This window comes from Gossypium raimondii, chromosome 9 (assembly GCF_025698545.1).
Source record: "Gossypium raimondii isolate GPD5lz chromosome 9, ASM2569854v1, whole genome shotgun sequence".
Taxonomy (NCBI): Eukaryota; Viridiplantae; Streptophyta; class Magnoliopsida; order Malvales; family Malvaceae; genus Gossypium; species Gossypium raimondii.
Genome location: NC_068573.1, coordinates 29,835,318 through 29,858,393, shown reverse-complemented (window position 1 = coordinate 29,858,393; position 23,076 = coordinate 29,835,318). Strand labels below are relative to the sequence as shown.

At 35.6% G+C, this 23,076-nt stretch overlaps 3 protein-coding genes across 3 annotated transcripts; 2 read left to right on the top strand and 1 right to left on the bottom strand.

Moving 5' to 3' along the window:
- Positions 1-1,084: 1,084 nt before the first annotated feature.
- LOC105797623 (uncharacterized) lies at positions 1,085-2,491 on the bottom strand. The gene has a single exon (XM_012627569.1). The coding sequence runs from the start codon at positions 2,489-2,491 to the stop codon at positions 1,085-1,087; it is 1,407 nt and encodes a 468-aa protein (XP_012483023.1).
- Positions 2,492-11,511: 9,020 nt separating this feature from the next.
- LOC105797622 (cytochrome P450 CYP736A12) lies at positions 11,512-13,160 on the top strand. Its single transcript, XM_012627568.2, has 2 exons — positions 11,512-12,193; positions 12,299-13,160. The coding sequence occupies exons 1-2, from the start codon at positions 11,648-11,650 to the stop codon at positions 12,383-12,385; spliced, it is 633 nt and encodes a 210-aa protein (XP_012483022.2). The 5' UTR covers positions 11,512-11,647; the 3' UTR covers positions 12,386-13,160.
- LOC128032583 (cytochrome P450 CYP736A12-like) lies at positions 12,650-13,045 on the top strand. The gene has a single exon (XM_052621214.1). The coding sequence runs from the start codon at positions 12,650-12,652 to the stop codon at positions 13,043-13,045; it is 396 nt and encodes a 131-aa protein (XP_052477174.1).
- Positions 13,161-23,076: the final 9,916 nt, after the last annotated feature.

Below are 23,076 nucleotides of genomic sequence, written 5' to 3'. Positions count from 1 at the left end.
ATCTCAATTTCTTTTTGCATCATGTCATGAAACAGGGTGACCATTGCCCTTTGATACGTTATTCCTGCATTATTCAATCCAAAGAGCATTACTTTGTAACAAAATGTTCCCTATAGGGTAATGAAAGTGGTTTTCCTCATGTCCTCCGGGTGCATCTTTATTTGATTGTATCCAGAAAAGCCGTCCATGAAAGAAAATAATGAGTAGCCAGCCGTGTTATCTACCAAAGTGTCAATGTGCGGCAGCGGAAAATTGTCTTTTGGACTCGCCTTATTCAGGTCCCTGTAATCCACGCACATCCGTACCTTTCCATTCTTTTTAGGAACAGGGACGATGTTTGCTACCCATTCTGAGTACTTAACCTCCTGTAAGAACCCAGCACCGAACTATTTTTTGACTTCCTCTTTTATTTTCAGCACAACATCAGGTCTCATTTTTCTGAGCTTCTGCTGAACTGGTTTGCAATCCTCTTTTATAGGTAAATGATGTACCACAATACTAGTATTTAGCCCCGGCATATCCTGGTAGGACCATGCGAAAACATCTTTGAACTCTCGGAGTAACTCAACGAGGTCATATTTCGTCTTCGCGGTGATATCAGTTCCGATTTTCACCTCTTTCCCTTCCTCCAGGCTCACAATTTCTAATGATTCCTTATGAGGTAGTATCTGCTTATCCTCTTGCTCCATCATTCTCAACAAGTCTGGAGATACACCACAATCTTCATCATTTTTAAAGTCATGAGATCCTTCCAAACACATGTCTTGCTCAAAAAGAGACTCCGTGTTTGAAACAAAATCACTCATGTCATTGATATCTGAGAACCTATGGGGATACACCAAAGAATACGCAAACTATAAATTTATGAATAATTATTTGTATGATTAGGTTATAAATAAAAAAATATTTGGAACACAATTAATCAAATGGAAGATATTTACTTGCTTGGAAAGAATAAAAGAATAATTGCTCGAAATGAATGCAAAAATGTATTTTATTAGGATAAAGATATTCAGACTTAAGCCTACTTCACAAAGGATTTCTTGTCATTCTTAGGCTAAAACCAACAATAATGTTTTGGACATTACTCTGCATATACTCCAAAGACTACAGGTATTTCTTCCACAGTCCAATTGTTTAGCTCACTCCCAGGTTTGTATGGGCTGATCTCCAGCAAGGACCTTCTTTCAGCTGTCTCTATAGCATTGATATGAACTTTCTCCAACATTCCTTCAATGCCTTCACTTCTGGACACCCCTCGCTCAGGATAAATAAATCCCCTTGACACAAAGGATTCAGATATGTGAGGGAAGGTCAAAGGCTCCCACTTGACTTCCTCTCCACTTAGTCGTGCCCTTATTCTCTCTTGCCTTTTCTCTACTTCTTTTCTCCTTTGTTTCAAATCTAGCTTGTAACCTAAGCCAAAATGATCGAACTTCCCTTTCAGCATGGGTGCTTCAACCCTTCCTTGCAAGTACTTTCCCAACCCTTTTCCTGGCAAAGCTCCTCTTCCTACCAACAACTGCAGACACATTTCAGTAGTCTTGGATATCTTTGGTACCGGGATCCTGTTTCCTTCAGCGGTAAACATTGTGTTCACAAATTCTAAGGATCGGAAAGAACATTCCACTGCCTCATCATTGGTCTCTACATAAGGCGCATCACCCGTTACCATTGCGATAATATCCTCCTCCGCATTTATTGTCACCAATCGACCCTCTAATATTAGCTTCACCTTCTGATGTAACGATGAAGGCACTGCCCTAGCAGAGTGTATCCACGGTCTCCCCAATAAACAATTGTAGGAAGGCTTAATATCCATTACTAAAAAGTCCACCCCATAAGTAATTGGGCCAATTCTTAACGGTATTTCAATTCTTCCTACAACTCTTCTTTCTGTTCCATCAAATGCCCTTACTATATTCTGGCAGGGTTTCATATGTGAACTATCCATAGGTAATCGATTAAGAGTGGACAAAGGCAATACGTTCAATGCGGATCCATTATCAATCAAAACCCCCGGTATTGTGTCCCCCTGACATCGGGCAGTGATGTGTAGAGCCTTAGTAGAACCCCTACCTCCAGACGGTATTTCGTCATCATTGAAGAATATGAAATTGTCAGCACTTATATTATTGATCAAACGATCCAATTTATTGACTGAGATGTCCTCGGCCACGTATGTTTCGTTTAGTACTTTCATTAGTGCATTTCGATGTACTTCTGAACTTAGGAGCAAAACTAATAAAGAAATACGGGCTGGTTGTTTGTGCAGTTGCTCCACAACACTGTATTCACTGTGTTTCAAAAACTTCAAAAACTCTTTTGCTTCCTCATCTTTTATTGGTTTATTTACCAATGGTTTAGATTCCACCGCCTTCCCTTTCCTCTGCTCCACCGTTGGAGTCCCTTCTCTTGGAAATTCTGCTCGAGTGTCATAACATTTTCCATTATGTGTATAGGAACCCCTTTCCTGGTATTCTTTTACCATATTGCCCTCAACTTCCTTTCCTGAGATTGTCACATTGCATCTGTAATTCTATGGGACCATTTTGTCATCCTTGTATGTGAAACTTGATGGTTTCGTGATTACAATTTTCAGTGTTACCTGAGCCCTATCCTCATTACTCTTAGGGCGTGAGATAATAACTACAGGATGATTTATTTTCGGGGTCCCTGTTCCCAACTCTATCGCGCATATGCTCTCCCTTTCTTCCGCATCCTCATAGACCTCATCTCCCGGTTATCCATTATGCTTTGAACCAAAGCTCTGAATCATTCACATTCTTGAATTTCATGTCGTGTTTTACGGTGGAATTCATAATAATTTCTCATCTCATACCCTTCCTCCAAATCTGAAATAACTAACCCTCTTTTTGCCATCTCTTTCCATACCCGTTTCAATGGTGTTCTTACTTCAGTGACGTCAGTCTTAACTCCTTCCCCCATACTCTCGCTCAACATATTCACTCCCTTATCATCATGATTGGGCAATGGGCCCTCGGTGTTGGGTGAATCATCAAATTTAACAACGCCCAATTTTATAAGTCCTTCTACAACCTTCTTGAATGCAGTACAATTTTCTATTGAGTGTCCTGAAATCCCTGCATGGTAGTCACACTTAGCGTTCGTGTCATACCATTTTGGATACGAGGGTTGTAAAGGACTCAGGTAACGAGGGGCAACAACATGTGCATTAAATAACTTCTGATATAGCTCTTTATATGTCATTGGAATGAGAGTGAACTGAGGCTTCTCAGTATTTTGCCTCGTTCCCGATTCTGGTTTCGATGAGCCTTGCTGATCAGCAACCATCTTCCCTGGTTGATTCACTGTAATTGATTTACTATATGCGTTCACATTGTTTACTTCACCTTCTCTTTTCTTTGAAGTTGACCTTCGACTATTCTCCCCACCATCTATTTTTCCACTTTTAATGGCGTGTTCAATCATTTCGCCATTCATGATTATATCCCCGAAACTCTTCGAGGCACTTCCTAGCATGTGCGTGATAAACGGCGTCTTCAATGTGTTGATGAAAAGCATCGTCATTTCTTTTTCCAAAAGTGGTGGCTGAACTTGAACTACAATCTCTCTCCACCTCTGTACATACTATCTAAAACTGTCGTTTGATTTCTTTTCCAAGTTCTGCAAAGTAATTCTGTCAGGTATTATTTCAGATACATGACTGTATTGTCTCATAAAAGCCTGTGCCAAATCTCTCCAAGTGTTGATTTTGGCCCAGCTCAACTGATTATACCATTTAGACGCCGCCCCAATGAGGCTATCCTGAAAACAATGTATTAACAGTTGATCATTGTTAATGTACCCGGTCATTCTCATACAGAACATGGTAATATGGGCCTCCGGGCAACTGGTCCCACTATACTTCTCGAATTTCGGCATCTTAAATTTGTAAGGAAGCACCAAGTCTGGGACCAGACTCAGATCTTTTACATCTATTCCATGATAGCTTTCTGTGTTTTCTATCACCTTGAACTTCTCTTCAATCCACTTCCATTTCTCCTCAAACTGTTTTGGTAATTCTTCTTTTTCCTTATCCTTCTCGGCTACTTCATCGAAGTCCGGGACAGCGAGATTAACTGGGTTTTCACCAGGGTTGGAACCTGACCCAACTTGGGAGTTCATCGGTATTGGAATATCGGCTTGAAAATGCTGAGGTCTTATTGAAACAGAGGATCTACGCTGCGGCACCTTAGTTTGAACCTGCGCATGCGGGGGCGTAAAGCCTAGAGGATAGGTGGGTCCAGTCTTGTGTTCTTCTTCATCATTGATCATAGGGCCTTTCCCCTTATTTAATCCTTTTAATAATTGCGTCAGCTCAGTCATCATATCTTTTTGAGTCTCCAGCATCTTTTCTGTCATGTCATGTTGAATTTTTTTCCAATTGTTCAATCATTTGTATCTGTAACTGATCTTGCATTTCCTTTTGAAGTCGCTCCAACTTTTCCAATCGTTGATCCATAATTTTTGATTTTGCACGGGTACCGTAGCGGTGTTTGGTTGACGAGTTTTTGTTGGTTTCTAGATTAACTGTAATGATTAATCAATTAGGTTATTTCAATAGACCTTAATGCATATGATGCAATGTAATGCGATGCATGAATGCAAAGAGGCGTCGATTCTGATTCAATTTCATTTAGAAAACTTTCACTAGAAAACAAAATTCTTTACATAAAACATGTTACATATATGCTCTTGCCCTAATGCTCATAGCTTTAATTTTCCTAAGTAATGAAGCTAATTCCTGTCCTCGAGTTGATTCCAGCTCATACTTGACGCTCAGTGCATCGACCTGTACCGCCAAAGTCTGCAAGTGATCAGCTACCTCCCGGATCTGAACCACGGCTTCACCCATGATATGATCTCTATTTTCAACCTGATTCTGAAGATGGTAAAGTTGCTCATTCTGACGACTTTCATTGTTTTCCAAGTACTCAGTCTGGATCTTACAACTTCGCAATGCCGATTCCAATTCTCCTATTCTTCCTTTCATTTCTTCGATTTTTCCCAAGCTCGCCCTTAATTGCATCACGGAATTTCGACTTCGATATTGATGGAGAGATCTTTCCAACTCAACCACTCTATCCTTTAATTCACATTTTTCCTTTTGGCTCTCTGACAAACTCCTTTCTAGAGCTTCATTTCGCGTCTGAACCTCTCGGAATTTCTTTTCCCATCCATCAGCCTTGATCTTTTCTTCCCGAATCTCTTGGCGCCATTGCTCTGGAGTTTTTCCTAGCCCAACGGTTCTCATTGATAGCCTCAACTTCTTGTAGTCTGTCTTCAAACTATCCAAGTCTTCCTCAGCCTTATTCTTTCCCTTTCTTAACTTCTCAGTCTCTAACTTTTGAACATCCACGTCTAATCCTAAGTGCATATTTTCTTCTTCCAACTGCTCGATCCTTTTTTCAAGCTCTGCATTCCTCTTCTCAAAATCGTGTTTCATAATTTCTAGCTCAGAGGGAACAACCCGCAAATGTTCTTCTATTGACTAACTATCTCCCTGACTTGGCCTTGGGATGTTATCATTGATTCTTCTGACCCACCAATCATTATATTCAGGAGTCGTCATCGGGCCTATGGCTAATCTCTTCATCCGTCGAGTCTGGTCCCATGCATTGGTTATCTCTCGAATCTTCTTTTTATATCCATTGTCTCTATATGAGAATTCGAACTCAGCTACGCCTTAGGTTGCAGGTATAAACTGCCTTGACCTTTACTGTCTTAGCACCAACAATGGAGCATAACCAACCGCTCCCCAAATTCCAAGTAACGGGACCCAATCAAAGTTACCACATCGGTACAAGATTTCATCCGGAAGCAACCGTGGGGCTCTCCACTCGACGTCTTCCTCACGGCGAATAATTTTAAGAAAAAAGCGATACGAAACCTTATCAATTTTCCAAAAATGACTGTGGAACCATGCCAGTAGAAGTTGCACACACCCAATGAATCTGCCTTCCCCTGTCCTTCGACACGCATTTAATGACCTGAAAGTTTCTGCCAAAATTGCCGGAATAGGTGTAACTCTCTTATCAAGTCGGTCAAAGATATCGGAGGTTGCCTCATCTACGTGCCCTAGTACCTTAGGGAAAATTACTAGCCCATAAATGCTCAGAGCAAAGGTATCAACCCTTTTCCTCGTATCAGGGTGCCCCAAAATCAACTCCTGCAGCCTTTTCCAAGGGATACATTTGCTTTCCCCCTTCTGCTTGATCCGTGCCGTGACCCATTGCTCACTCATTCCAGTGATGTTCATCAACTTCTTTATGAAGGTTGGAACATTAACGGCTTTAGAGTAGATTTTATCAACTTGGATCTTAGCACAACGTAGCAAAGCTGTATATTCTTCTATAGTGGGCACCAAATCAGCCTCTCCAAAAGTAAAGCAATCATACGCGGGGTTCCAAAACTGAGCGATGGCCCGAAACAAATGTATGCCTACCTTAATGTCGAGTAGATACGACAAATCTCCATAACTTGAGTTAAACAATTGCTTAGTTTCGTCATTCCAATGGTCCCATATTACCTTTAATTCCTGAAGGCTATTTTGTGTCACACTGATACGGGTGTAGTCCCATAACTCCGACTGTACCCCTTGGCTAGACTATCTCCTTTCTCTAATTGTGTTTTCTTTGACCATACACGGACAGCAGCATTGTCCTCTACTTTATCAAGAAATCCATTCTCCATGCCAAGCTTTCTAACTTAGTAATCGAACCTGAATCGACACTCCTTTGTATATGAAATGTCATGCAAACATAAAAAAAACACAAGTTAGTGCAACAAAATAGAAAACGCAATTTTAAGTAAATAAGTAAAAAAAATCAACACCTATCAGGGCAATCGCTAGGGTTTCCGCAGTATGATCAAGGATGGGCTCCTAGGTTTTCTACATGTAGCTTGGTTCTAAAGTCGAGGTACCCAAACCAGTAGATTCCTCGATCCTCACCCATTATAGGCTCATACGGACCGAGTTCGGTTCAGGGGAATACATTTCCCTATGACTGCACGGAGATGAAAATCTCACGAAGACATAGGTACGGATGTATCCCGGAAGCGATCCACTATCCTGCACGGAGGTGAAAACCTTACGAAGGAATAGCTTCTCACTCCCACTTAAAGGGGTAAGACCAGAATAGCCTTATGCAATATGATGCCAAGGTATAAAACAGTAATTATAAAAGCAAATGCAAAGAAAATATCATGATTTTTCAAATCAAATTTTCAATTTTCGACAATAAGACAGAAAACAATCAATTTTACGGCTTGACTCTCTTAGTGTCCCCAGCGAAGTTGCCAAGCTGTCGAAACCATTTTTTATACTGAAAAATGGGGATCGATTTTGAAAACGGAAACGGGAGTCACCATCGATATTTTATTATGGTGTGATCGGATCACCTCGAAAATAACTTTAGGTCTGCGAATTTTGAGAAACCAGGTTCGGAAGTCAGTTACGTACGAGGAAGGGTTGGCACCCTCGTAACGCCCAAAATTAGTACCAAATTTATTGTTTATCGTCTTAATGTCGAAATCTTAAAAAGATTTTTAAATACGATCCCTTTATCTTATTAAAAATACTTGGATAAATCGATGCAGATTCCAAAGGCCTCATTATCCTAGAGTAATAAAATGACACACCCAATACATTAGGGCAGGACATTTTTAGTGCTCGAGAATAAGTTTGTCTTTTGATTTTCGAAACTTGTGTGGTGAAATTCAAAAAGGATATTCAATTGCTTTAAGTCCGATGAAAAATTGAAACCCAATACGTTAGGGCACGATTTCTCAGAGCTTCAAGCATTGAATATTGACCTCATTATTTTATAAATCCTCATTTCGAGAAAACGACGTATCACATCCAATACATTAGGACACGACTTATTGAATTCCCGAGAGTGGGTTTTACGTATTTTGGTTAAAGAAAACTTTTGATCATTTAGACTCAACGAGAAGAATTGGAACCCAATACATTAGGGCCCAATTTTCTCGAAGATCATAAATACTAGGCTTTTTTTTATATGAAATAGCATGATAAAGGTGCAAAGTTTGATAACGTAATGTAAAACGATGAATGATAATTCAAACATAAACTAAGATGCAGTCAAATGAGCAACAAATAAATACAAATACAATGGCAACAACAATTTACTCACATTATACAATATCTAAATATATAATTATGTCTAATCTACCACAATGCATATTAACAAATGATAAAATTTACAACAATATGTCAAATTAAAAAGGGTATATATATATATGTAAAAAAATGGAATAATATTTAATGAGTTTAGGATGTATTTAAATATAATAATTTGAAGGATTTAGGTATCATTTTTAAATATATATGCATTAAAAGCAAATTTGAAAGTAGTATTAAGCTAAAAATTTAAAATAATACTAGAAATAATGAATATAAAGTTGATTCATAAAAACTTTTGAAATCGAATTTTATTAGGTAAAGACCTCCTTTTCATAATTGAAAACAATAATTAATGGATTTTAAATCGAAATTTAAGGAAAATATTAAAAAATAAAAAATAAATGAAAACAATAAACCCCCAAATATTAGTGCAAAAACGAATTTAAACATAAAACACAAGTTAAAATAACGATTAATTATATTTTAAACTATAATAAAATTAAACACTATTAAAATTAAAACAGTTATACCAAAATGAAATCATTTTCAATCTCAAGGGACTCAATCAGCAATTTCGCGCAAACAATACTATATTAGCAATCAGGCGTAAAACGGTGTTGCTTGACTTTGGATCAACATGCAAACAAAATTGAATACGCAGTATAAATTAAAAGAACTAAAGTAACCGAATTAAGACTAATTCAAACTAAAAGGTGCTCGGGGCATAAATAGGCCAAAGGATTCCATGAAACGCGGATCCTTCTCGGACCGGGTCACCACTTGGATCGGGTCTATGAAACAGTGTCGTTTCAGTGCCATTGTATTGGCTCTGAACGGCATCGTTTTGAAATCAGATACTTAAAATCTAAAAACCTAAAACCTATCATTTAAAATAAGAAAAACCTAAACTAAAGAAAGGTTCTGCGCCGCATCAAAATCAATAGCCCCCCCATCCGTTTGTGCCGTTCTGCGTACCAGGGGGCCTGCGGAGAATCTCTGATTCTGACCTACTCTCCGATGACAACGGAGGAGGCCGAAATCCCTCTGCCAGGTACGCTTTCCTCCTCTCTTTATCGTTTTCTTGCTTAAAAAAAAACTAAAGATTGAACGCAGAAGAGAAAAGAAAAGAAAAGAAAAGAAACCGAAATCGTAACAAGAAAAAAAACTGGGAAATCACCTTTTGGAACTTTTTGATTTCTATATATCGAAAAAATTTGTGTATTGAATGCATAACCCCTTTTACAGTGTCCTAATAGCCTTCTTATACCCGATTACAGAAAATGGAGAAAAAATAGCAAAAAAATTTTCAATCCCCCCAATTTTCCTATCTGTTATTTTCCTACTTGCTGTTGTTTTCATCTTTTTTGCAGGTACAAAGGCCAGCTGGTGTACAGAGGTGGCTGTACGGAGGCATGCGTGGCGGGCGAAGGCATCACGCGCGTGAGGAGTGGCTCGAAAGGGAGCCCGTGCGTGGCAACGGCGGCTGAAGGGTTCCAGGAACCCTAGTGATTTCTGGAATACTCTTTCCAGATGGGCTAATTGGGCAGAATTGGGTTTCGGGTTAGGGTAGCGGACTTGGGCTTGAATTTTGAGTTTAATGATCTGGGTTTAAATTTCTGTAAATGGACATTTTGGGATATTTAATTATTTCGTAATTGGGCCGTATAGACTATTTGTTTAGACATTTAATTTTGCTTTTATAATTAATTTAGGGGTTGGGCAAAAATGGGTATTACACCTTGCTACTGGGGTAAATTCTTCTTCAAAACCAATGCCCTCTACTTGAGTGTATCCCTAAGAAACAAATTTGGATTTATTCATTGTGATGTTTCCCTAATCATTTGTCTTATATTTGAAAATCCATTTGGTGTTAATAATGTTGCAACCAGATGGTCAAGGAACCAATTCCCATACTTCATTTCTTTCTTACTGATGCAACACTTCTTGCATGACCTGAATAATTTTAATAAATATATACATGGGTCATTGATTATGGGTCATATAAAGAGATTCTACTTTTGGGGGTTTTCTATTATCTTTATTAGAACTTTTTTCAATTTCTTTACCAATATCGCCTAAAACATTGATATGTTAGAAAACCATTGGGTGTGTTGAGAGGAAAGTATAACCAAAAAATAAATACTCTAAATTATTTTATTTGGTTAGGGGTATGCCTTAAGCAGGGCAAAGGAAGAAATTTTTTAGGGGCGGAATTAAATTGTATTATTTTATAATAGAAAAATGAAATTTTATCATTTTAATAATGTATAACTTTATAATTTTAAAAGATTAAATTAATTTTTTATCGCAAAGTGTAATTTTACTACTACTAATTTAAAATTTTATAAATTATAAATGGGCTCAAATATGATAAAAAATCAAATATGGTGGCGAGAGAGTTGTGTCCTTCTATATCCATTTATATTAAAACATATAAAAAAGAATAAAATAATTTCTTATAGTTGATGGGGGTGTTTGGTAAACAGAGTTTTAAATTTTTTTTAGCTAATTTGGGCACAAATAGAGGATTTGGTAGTCAAACTCTCTAATTTGTAATATTTAGTGAATGAAGGTTTGCAAGAGCTTGTTGAATTAAAACCTTCAAAATAAAAAACATAGGGATGGGTAGCTTTTTTCACAGCTGTTTGGGAATGAGATATGTGGAATGACATATTTGATCATGTTTATTAACAAATTACTCCCTTTGCCACATGCTCTTAATTTATTTTCAACTTACTTAAATAATTTCTTATACAATTTTATATTACTTGAAATATGCTACTTGACAAATTTATTTAGAGTGTGACATAATTATCACTAATTTACGGACTAAGAACATGACATAATTATCACTAAAATGTAATTTACAATTATATTGATACACTATTAAGATTTATCAATTTCCACATGGTTAATATTTGCAAATAAGGAACTTAAGAAATTTGCTTATTTAATTTTTCAAAATATTCACTAATTAACTTTCATAATAGATGTTTTAATTCATTGGTAATAGTGTTTTATTTCAATAATTTTACCCAATAAAGACTTAACAATAAAATGTGTCATGTCCTTATTTGTCATTTTACACATATCAACTTTCAGCTATCAACTAAGTTTTACCAAACACTTTTAAATAAACAATTAATAGAATCAGTTGGTCAAATTAGTTAATAGAACTAGTTGATCAACCCGACCACTGCAATCAACAATCAACTATCAACTATCAACTATCAACTATCAACCAATTACCAAATAGAGCTAGTATATAAATTTATAAATAGAAAGGGGGATATACTGGAGAGACATATCCATTAGGTTAATTGATTACCAAGAATGGATCCTTTAGCGGAAAATTTTCTTACAATCCTTGCAATTTTTTGCTTATTTTACATTCTATTTTACATCTCGAAACATGGAAAAGGAAAAGGGAAAGCCCTTCTTGGTCCTCGACCCTTGCCAATCATTGGGAACCTCCACATGTTAAGCATGCTTCCACACGAATCCCTTTATCACTTGGCCAAAAAACATGGTGCTATAATGTCTATAAGGCTAGGCTCTGTGCCAGCTGTTGTTGTTTCATCCCCTGAAGTAGCCGAGATATTTCTTAAGACACATGACGTTGTTTTCGCAAGCAGGCCAAAATTTCAAGTGCTACAATCAATTTACAATGGCAAAATGGGCATAGCATTCACAGAATATGGACCATATTGGCGCAGTCTGACGAAGTTTTGTAATCAACAACTTTTTACTGCATCGAAAATTGAATCATTTGCACCATCGAGGAAGGAGGTGCTAACACATTTCATTGAATCTTTGAAGGAAGCAGCAGCAGCAAAGGAAGTGGTTAACATTAGTAAGAAGGTGGGGAATCTTAATGCAAAAATGATTCTGAATATGATTTTAGGGCCTGTGAAGAAGTATGAGGAATTTAACCTCAAAGAGATTATTGAAGAGCTTCTTTACATGGTAGGAGTTTTCAATCTTGCAGATTTTGTGCCTTTTTTGGGTGCTTTTGACCTACAGGTATTGTGTTTGTGATTATTTTAATATACTATATCAAAACAAATTAACCATACACATTATGAACAACTACTGAGTGAATGATGTTAATTATTGTCAACCATGTAGGGACTCAAAGCCCGTACAAGGATTCTTGGTGAAAAACTTGACAAAGCCCTCGAAACGATCATTAATGACCATCAACAACAAAAATAGGATGATTTCATCAGTACGATGCTTACAGAGTTAAATAAGCAAATAAATCCTAATGGTGATATAATGGACCGAAATTGCATCAAAGCCATAACAATAGATATGATTGTCGCTTCCTTGGACACCTCAACTGCTCCATTGGAATGGGCTTTATTAGAGCTCATTAAGCATCCGAGGGTAATGTTAAAACTCCAAAAAGTGTTAGAAAGAATTATCAAGAAGAGAATGGTGGAGGAAAATGATTTACCAAAATTTGAGTAGCTAGACATGGTTTTGAAAGAAACTTTAAGGCTTTATCTTGTTACACCTATGCTACTTCCTCGCGAGTCAAGGATCATTGTGAACGTTTGGGCAATTGGGAGAGATCCTAATGTCTGGTCTAATAATGTTGAAGAGTTCTTTCCAGAAAGGTTCGTTAATAGAAATATAGAACTTCATGGACATGATTTTAAACTTATCCCATTTGGTTCAGGTTGTAGAGTATGCCCGGGGAGGAAATTAGCATTAATCACAGTTAAACTTATTTTAGCTCAATTGGTGCATTGTTTTGATTGGGAGCTGCCTGGTGGAATGTCGCCAAATGAATTGGACATGACTGAAAAATTTAGTTCCACGTTGCCAAGGAAGAATAATCTCTGTGCCAAGCCTATTTATTGCATGTAGAAATGCAAATTTCAAGATAATATTTGTATTGTGATATAACAAGATGTATCCGTGTAATAAAGTTGGGGCATTTTGAAAATGGTATGTATTTTATTCATTGTCGCAATATATGTATTGACAACACATCACACCTAATAAAATCTCTCAAATTCAAATAAATATAATCAAACTTTTGTGGTAATATAAATAATTTTTATTAGATAATTGAATTTTGTAACACATTGCATTGCTTAAGTTATTGTCTGCATATAAATTTATACACCAAGAGTAGATATGAATTTGTTTGAAAATGCAATAAATCATTCATGCGTTTCTAGCAATTTAACTTCTTCTCTTGGCTTGTTTTATTATTCTTGAAACTTATCACAACTTGTTTTCGCACTAGAAGATAGGCAAGAAAAATATTAGAGTACATAAGAATAGAAAATAACTATGAGTCTATAACACTAAGAATTAACGAGAGGGAAAGTGAAGTATAAGGATCAATGATGGTAGGAAAGAAAAAAAGTAAGAAGATCCAATGGAACTAAAAATAAGAAGAAAGAGACAAAAGAAGAATAAAAAAACACGATAAAAATAATTTTGTAGTAATCAAAGACTTTGCTCTGTTTATTTATTTGTTTATATTTATTTAGTTAAAATATGTGATAAGTTTTTATATTCTTTATAAATTTAAAATTTAATTTTTATACTTTTATTTTTAAAAATTTAAACCTTATACTTTTCAAATTTACGAAGAATATCGAGACTTGTGTGTACAGGCCCATTTTGACCCAACAACCCAACAACCCACCTAAACAGAAACCCAAACACAAATAGCCCAATAGCAGACCCAAAAATAAACCCAACAGCCTAACCCAAATACCAACCAAGCCCAAATACCCAACAAGCCCAAAAATAATTTGTCAAACTAGGGTTTCAGCTTTTCTGAAACCCTAGTACTGCCACCGACCCTAGCCTAGCACCGCAGCCACCAACATCATTACCTGCCCCGTGCTACCGCCGCAACCACCACCACCAACTCCTCTGGCACCTGCAAAGGAGAGCACGCGCAACAACAAGTACAATAACAGTAGGAAAAAAAATGGATGTAATCGGCTATAAAGGCCGAAACTATCAACTTTGTAAAAGGGGGGAGGCTTCATCACTGTAATCGGGTCTTTTCCTTTTCTTTTATAACATTTTCACAACACAATAGTTAATGAAAAAAGGCAGAGAAAACATTTAAAGGTTGATTCAGACTTTTTATTCTTTTTTTCTGTTCGTTTTTATATTTTTTTTTATATACGAATTTATCTCAACAAAAACGAAATAAAAAAAAGGAGAAAGAACCTTACCTGAATCGTCTCGCAAGCGTCGTCGCCGGAGTCCTACTTCGGGTCACCGAAATTGGGCGGGGAAGGCGGCGATTTGATTTTTCTCTCGCGACCCCGAGGCCATGAAGACTTGGTCTTCAGTTGGTCCTTGAAGCAAGGTTTAAAAACCTGACGTTTGGGCTTCTGACCACCGCTCACGGCGGGGTCGACGGTGGCCCATTTGGCCGGCGACGGGGGGGAGTTGAGAGAAGAATGGTTTCTTTCTTTCTTTCTTCTGCAGTTTTTTTTAAAGAAACCCTAGAAATGATTTTTTTAAAAGAAAATTGGGTTTAAATACCCTGAAGAAAACGACGCCGTTTTGCCCTTAGGGGTCAGGTGCCAAAACGACGCCGTTTTGGCCCTGACCCGTGCGTGACCCGACCCATTACCAGGAGGATCCGCGTGTTTTGTGACTAGGGTATAATTACTACCCTAGTCCTTCCGCTTTGTTAATATTTTTTAATCAAGTTTTACATTTTTAAATTTTACCCCATAATTTTCTGAGATTTTCGTTCAGTCCCTATTCGAACGACGTCGTTTTGGAGGAGAAGGGAAAATTTCCCTTTCGGTCCCTCCATGTTATTCGCGCGTTCAGGGTAGTCCTTCCTTTTGTTTTTTATTATTAATTCGCCCCGAAACTTCACCTTAGGTTCAGTTTAATCCTTTTTCTATTTTTTATTTCGAATTTGCCCTTTATTTTCGTTTTTATTTCGATTTAGTCCATGTTTTAGTAATTTTATTATTATTATTATTATTATTATTATTATTATTATTATTAATAGTAGTTTCATTTTCCTTTTATTTATTCGTTACTATTGTGTTAATATATATATTAATTAGTTTTATATTATTTTAGCTTTATTTTTATTCCATATACATATATGCATATGCACGCACATTTTTTAGCTTATTTTTATATACATACAAACGCATTCTTTTATATTTTATAATTTATATATTTATGTCTATATACATCTATATGCCTTTTATTATTTTCTTATATCATATACGTACATACATGTATCTTTTATATTTATAATTTCCAAAATATGTATATATACACATATTTTTAAAATGCATACTTGCTCGTACATACAAACTTTTATAATGTACATACTTATATTCTATATATATTTTTGTATTTTATAACCTATATATATATATATATGTATGTATAAATACTTATATTTTATATTTTATAATTCATATGTGTATATCTTTTATTTATTTTCTTCATTTATTTATTTATTTACATGTCCGTTATTATTATTTATTATGCTTTAGAATTTTTATTTGTTTATTGCTCGTTATTGTACATATGTGATTGATTTTATTTATATACATGTGACTTCTTATTTATTTATCTTTTGTTTTTGCTTGTATTATTTTTACTTACATCATTATCATTGTTATTCCATTACACCCATTTTTATTTAGATTTTAAGAAAGAAATTTTAAAAATATAAGTAATATTCGGTATTTTGGATCTTCGAGAAAATCGAGCCCTAACGTATTGGGTTCCGACTTTCTTCGTTGAACTTAAATAATCGAGATTACTCTTTTAAAAATTATAAAAAGCTTGTTATCGAGAATTCAATACGTTGTGTTCTAACGCATTGGATGTGACGCGTTGTTTTCTCGAAACGAGGATTTTTCGAAATAAATGTAATATTCAATGTTTAATATTTTGATAAATTGTGCCCTAACGTATTGGGTTGCGATTTCTTCATTTGATTTGAACAATTGAATATTCTTTTAAACTTTATTACACGAATCTTATCAAACTCAAGTTTTAAGCGATATCGGGAATTAAAAAAGGATCGTGTCCTAACTTACTGGTCGTGATCCCTTTTTTAATCCAAGATAGTTAAATATCTTTTAAATAAGCATTTTTCATTCGCGTATCGGGAATTCGAGACATTGTGTCCTAACTTACTGGACATGATTCTTTTTCTCGAATAACGTGAAATATGCCCCCTTTCCCTGAAAATTTTCAACGTTTTAATACAAGGATCGTATTTTTTAAATCTCTTTAAAGTTTTCAATTTTCGACATTAATACATTAAGTAATCAACTAGGTACCAATTTTGGGCGTATCGAGGGTGCTAATCCTTCCTCGTGCGTAACCGACTCCCGAACCCGTTTTTTCTGAATTTCGTGGACCAAACTTGTTGTTTTAATAAAATCAAACCGATTATTAAAAACAACCACTTTTCGAGGTGATCCAATCACACCTCATTAAAAAAGGATTGGTGGCGACTCCCGTTTCATTTTTCAAAACCCAAGTCGACCCCGTTTTTTCATCCAAAAAATGGTGTCAACATTGTGTCATACTTTTAACCTAATTGTTTGTTGCTTTCACTTTGACCAAATCCGTTTGATCCTTTTTGGCTTGCATTGGTAAAACACAAAGTAGAAAAATGCCTAATTAATTTTTTTTATTTTAATTTTCTTAATCTAAATTGTAGCTATCAAGGTTTGTTAAGTATTGTGTTCCAAAACCACGTCTCAAGTCAAATCATTTTTTTAATTTGTCCTTAATTTATAATAATATGTAAATATAATTTATATTCAAATTAAATTTTACAAAAATACTAATAAGAGGTTGGGTGTAATAGTAAGGCATATTGCATTCCTAAAGGGCTAATGTAGGTTCAAACCTTAAAAATAATATTATTAAGTGGGGTAGTTATGAATATCAAAATGAACCGTAAAACAAACATATATAATATAAAAAATTAAAAAATTTATATTAATTACATAAAAGTATTTAAAATTTATATTTTGTATATCATAATATTAATGATGATTTATTATAATATTTTTTATATATTTTCAAGATAATCTTATTTGAATATCTGTTAAAACCAAAATAATTCAAACATGACAACACGTCATTATGGTAATAATAATTGTAAAACACGAGGAAAGAAAGGTATTTTACATTTGAATAAATTATCTTGTAACACCCAAACCCGATCCGATGAACTAGATTTGAACCTTGGGTGTTACCACTCTAATATAGATGTAACTTAACTCTACTTAGACAAATTACAATTGAATTGAACTATTTAATTACAAGACTTCATAGTCTAATACGTAAGTATAAACATTGAAGAATTTCAGTTATAATATATAGGGAATTTGATTACAAGTATTACTAAAACGATGTCCTGGTCTAACATAGTTGTCCTGATTCAAGGGTTTTTATGTGCCAAATTGACTCGATCATGCCATCAAAGCTTGCTCTATATGTATAATAATTCGATACATCGCTCCTTGGGCGTAGTCTTGACATCGTTTCCCCTAGGCACAACATCACATTCAACCTGAGTTCATGAGAACTTAGTGAAAAATAATCATTTATACCTTAGTCGTTGATTCCTATAACGGGTGGATAGTCCATCACCATCAGCTCATTTTCTTAAAATATTTAGTTATTTGTCACCAGGAACAATTTACCATTAACGAAATATAATCATTCCTTTTGTCTGCTATACCATGGTCAATTTTTCTTAACATTGTTTCATCAGTGGCTTCATCCTTTCAGAACTTCTTCCTTTCATACTTATCTTAATCATGATTCTCTTCGTAAAACCAAGTTTGAATTCACTTTCTTTACCTTATCTTTCTCCGACTGCCCTTTCTTCTTACTGTTCACTGATAGATGCCCTTCATCAAACGATCAGATGTAACCTTTACTCAGGTTTGTTCTTTAATTTTACTTAACCCATACTTGGAACTCACCACATGTTCCAGCGCATTCCATTTTCTCTGTTCTTTTCTTAAGAACATGCAGGATACGCCACAACATTTTATACGAAGCTCACCATAAAGGAAGCTCATTAGAATATCTCATCGAAGGTGTAACATGATATGCCATACTGGCTTTTCCTTCTAAGTTCATTACAACTATCGTTCCTTTAGAGTTCTCAATGGATACCATTTCCTTCCATCAGCATCCGCCATAGAGGCGTTTCCTTCAAATGGTTGCCATAAAGGTCATTCTTTAAAGTGTGTCACAAAGGCTCCTTTTTTCATTGATCGCCACAAAGGCTTTCCATGCAGAATATGCCACAAAGACAGTCCTTACGGATTTTTTAATAAAGGAATTCTTTTCATATTTCACCATGAAGGCTACTTTTTTGCATAACGTGTTTTACTATATGGGTTTGTGTAACAGCCCATTTTTAGGGTTAATCAGAACAGTAGTTTTGAGACCACAAATTCAAAGTAAAAATATTTATTTTATCATTTTATTATGGTTTACAGCATGATAGAATTATTGTGTGAAATTTTCGTACAGAAATTTTACCGTTTAAAGGCTTAATTCGGTAAAAAGGACTAAATCGCGTAAGGCGTAAAAGTTGAACTCTATAAGCTAAAAGCATTAGATAGTTATGAAATTTCAAAGTTGAGGGTTTTATGTGGTAATTAACCCATTGGAATTATGAATGGATGAATATGTGCTTTATTAATGAAAATTTCAAGGTTAATTAATAAGGTTATAATGGTAATTATGAAATAAATTAAGTTAAATAATAAAACATGGTGCCATATTCACCATTTAATTTCCACCACCGAAAATACATGAAGAAAAATAGCCATGGATGAAGCTATATTCGGCCTAGCTTGTGAGCTAAATTGTAAGTTTGTTTTTGTTCCTATTTTAATGATTTTTACGTTTTTGAGATCGTTGCTTCGTAATCTAGCTAGCTCGTGCCTCTGAATTCGAAACTGTTAAAGATTTAACATGTTGCCATTGTTGAATGCTTGATTAAATTGATGATTTATGATAGATTATGAATATCTGATGTTAGATTTTCATATTTTATAAAGTGATTTTTGAGAAAAATGTCAATTTTGGACTAAATTGTGAAATGTGGAAATTTAGTGGTTAAAATGTGAAATAAATTGAAGTTATGGTCTGATAGTAATATATGGAAAATTCGGCTAGTTTGGGTTTGTGTTTAATTTCATGAAATTGTGATTTTATGTGATAAGGTCTAAATTGCAAAAATGTGAAATTATAGGGGAAAAAGTGTAAATTACTTTAAAGTAAATTTTGGATTAAATTGAATAGAAGATAATTAAAGAATTTAATTTTGATATTATCTAGATTGAGAAAAATGAAATTGGGATCTAGATCGAGGGAAATCAAAGTATCGGATTAGTCGACCTAATTCGTCGTTTCAACGAATAAGGTAAGTTTGTATGTTTAATAAGCATTAAATTGTACATGTTTAAATTCTTAATTGAGATAACTGTGGTGAATACTTAAATATTGAATTTAATTGTGATTACAATGCTTTGGAAATGTTTGACGGAGATTCGACAAAGTAAAAGTCCCGGTTGAACCTTAGGAATAGATAGGATACAAATGTCATGACATTAGGTTTACCGAGATTACGTGTAAGACCATATCTGGGATATGACATCGATATGAAACTTCGTGTAAGACCATGTTTGGGACATCGGCATCGATATGTGATTTCGTGTAAGACCATGGCTGGGCTATTGGCATCGATATGAGATTACATGTAGACCATATTTGGGATATGACATTGTTACGGTACTATGTGTACGAGATCCCCGAGTATCCTTTAGTATTCCAAATGGTTCAACGGGAAAAGTGTATGAAACATGGTTATAAGTGATGGTACAACGAAAGTAAAGTATTCGTGACAGAAATCAACAAGTAAGTGAAAGTTGAGAATGAAAGTACGATCGAGTTAAGCAAGACAGGTACGTATAGGACCTATGTGAGAATCGAATGAAAGTGAATTGGTGAGTTCATACCATATCATGTATGTGAAATGAGAAAGATATGTGTTTAAATATGTTGTATACCAAAATGTGCTCATTTGGCTATATGGAAGTATGAATTGAATGTTATATGAGAATTAAATTGATTAAACTTGTGAATGTTAAGGTTAGCAATGTAAGTGATTATGTGATTGAATTGTGAGATCATATGAATTGTGTTATACTTTATGTAAGTACGTAAATGTGTTTAATTGCTAATATGAGTTTATTAGTCGTACGAACTTACTAAGATTTATAGCTTACTTTGTGTTATTTTTCTATGTTTGTAGTGTTTCGAAGGCTCGCTCGGGTTGAAAGTCGTCGAAGATCCCATCACACTATCCAGCTATGATTTCGGTACTTAAAAGATTTGTAATTTTGGTTATGTGGCATGTATAGGCTAGTTGGTTTGTTAAATGTATAAGTGATTTTGGCTATTGGTGCCTATATGTTTGAAATGTATTGAGCCATGAGATTTGCCTTGTTTATAATGTGAGGTTTGATATGTAGATGACCTTATAATTGGTATGTGATTGTGGTTATGTGGTAAGCTTTAGTCAAGTTATTGATGCATTAGTGGAAGTGTCCAAATTGATATTCACAATTGATGAATAATGGTATTTATGTGTTTGTTTATATTTGTATTGAGAGGTTAGGTTGTAATTGAGATGATGAAAAAGGAATGGAGTATTTTAGGTCTAAAATACATTGATTTACATGCCTTGTAACACCCCAAACCCGACCTAGACGTTATGGTCGAATCTGGCATGTCACATTGAAGTGCCTTTCGAAAATTGAACTTATTGGAAGAACATTCGTTTCTAAGTTTTAAAAACCTCTTAGTTATTATTTACAATCATCTAGCTAAAATGTTTGCCTTGTTGTCTGCTTTTGTCATATTAAGTTGATCTAAAATTGCGGAAGCTTTTAAAAATCCTTTTGTTTAAAACTCGTGTCTTTGAAAACATTAATTATTTTAAAAATTCATCTTCTCCTAAACTAGCAGTTTAAAGTAAGTAAGCAAAAGCCCAATTAAAAAAATTAAACAAACTTAAAGGCCTTATTACATAAACAAAACCCAACATATAAAATAAATTTAAATAAAAGCAAGTGTAGTACAGTTGCAGTTGTGTGGCCACCTCCGAGTCCCTCACAGCACCAAACTGCTTAAGGCTGAGGATTACCTGTACAGTTGAAAGGAAAAAGTGAGTTTACGAAAACTTAGTGTGTAATGCTCTATCAATCAAACAGTATACAACATGCAGTATCAGTACAGTGTGGGCCTTAGCCTGATACAGTAACAGTATGAGCCTTAGCCCAATACAATATCAGTACAGTGCAATAATACAACCCATCCCAATCTAGTCAACACACCTCTCTGTACCACCAACACACCATATGGGGATAAAATCGACCCACCCAGCCAACACACCAATATCGCAGCAAAGCTACCAGTAATAGTATCGCAGTAAGGTTTCCAGTAAAAATATCGCAGCAAAGCTGCCAATAACAGTATACTTCCTCCACAACAATATCCTAACCCCATGCAGTATGTCATGTCATAAATCATACGTGTATGCAGAATGTCATACTCAAATCATAGTCATACATATCATAGAGCAAATCAGATATACATAACATAAGGCCATATCAGTCATTTCATCTCCTAAGGGTATAACAGTCATTTTACCCTATGGGGTATTTCGGTCATTTTACCCTATAGGGGTATTTCGGTCATTTTACCCATTGGGGGTAATACGGTCATTTTACCTTATGGGAGTAATATGATCATTTTACCTTGTGGGGGTATTTCAGTTATTTTACCCTATGGCGGTATTTCGGTCATTTTACCCTATGGCGGTATTCCAGTCATTTTACCCTACAAGGGTATTTCGATCATTTTACCCTATGGGCGTATTTCGGTCATTTTACCCTATGGGGGTATTTCAGTCATTTATTGACCTCTCGAAAGGTCCGCAGTCGCCTCGAGCGACTTAGGTAACCTAAATGGTCAAAATAATGTAAATAGGCTCAAGGCCCATTACTCGGCCCAAGTGGGCCCACACGTTCGTGCGACCCGTTCAGCCCAAAATTTGCCACGACAATGGGATCTATATCACCTAGTCCAGTATTTGTCACCATTCGTGGATTTCATCCGTGTGGGGCCCACGAGCCCATTTTGGCCCAACGTGGCCCATTATTGCCTAAGCCCATGAAAATGCTCGTGGAGGCCTCTACAGTCCAACGCCATGTTTTGTGGGCTTGGCTTACCACACGAGCGTTCGTACGCTCATATGACCTCAAACGTCGTCATTTCCGACTTTTCGGCTTTTGCCGATTTGCAGTTAAGAGGTGTGAATACACACCTAGATTCTATTTGCTGAGAAAACCTCCCATGCTATTGAAACCTACACTTAACCAGCAATCTCCAATTACTCACTTACGCAGTTAAACAATCGAATAAAAACAAGTTATCACATTCGTTACTTACCACAACTTTTGATCGAGCAAAGAGGGAAGTTTGCCTATCCAAATGTAATCACAACCCTTCAACCCTTTGAAAAGTTCCCAGGCACCAATCAAAACTAGGTAAGCACTTAATCAACAGGTAATAAAGTAACACTATACTATTACCCTTACCAATAACGCGAGAAAGGAAATCAAACTACGAAATGCGAGACACACGATCGGCCCCCAAAAGAAAGGAAAGATTCGGCAACTAGAAAACAAAAAGGAAAGATGAAAGAAAGGGAAAGCCAGAGGAGCAAATCGGCAGCAGTGAAGCTGGACAAGGAACGGTAGAGAAGATAGATTCAAAAAGGACAGAAGGGGAAGAAAGGTGTATTCGGCAATCAAAGAGGAGAGGGGAAA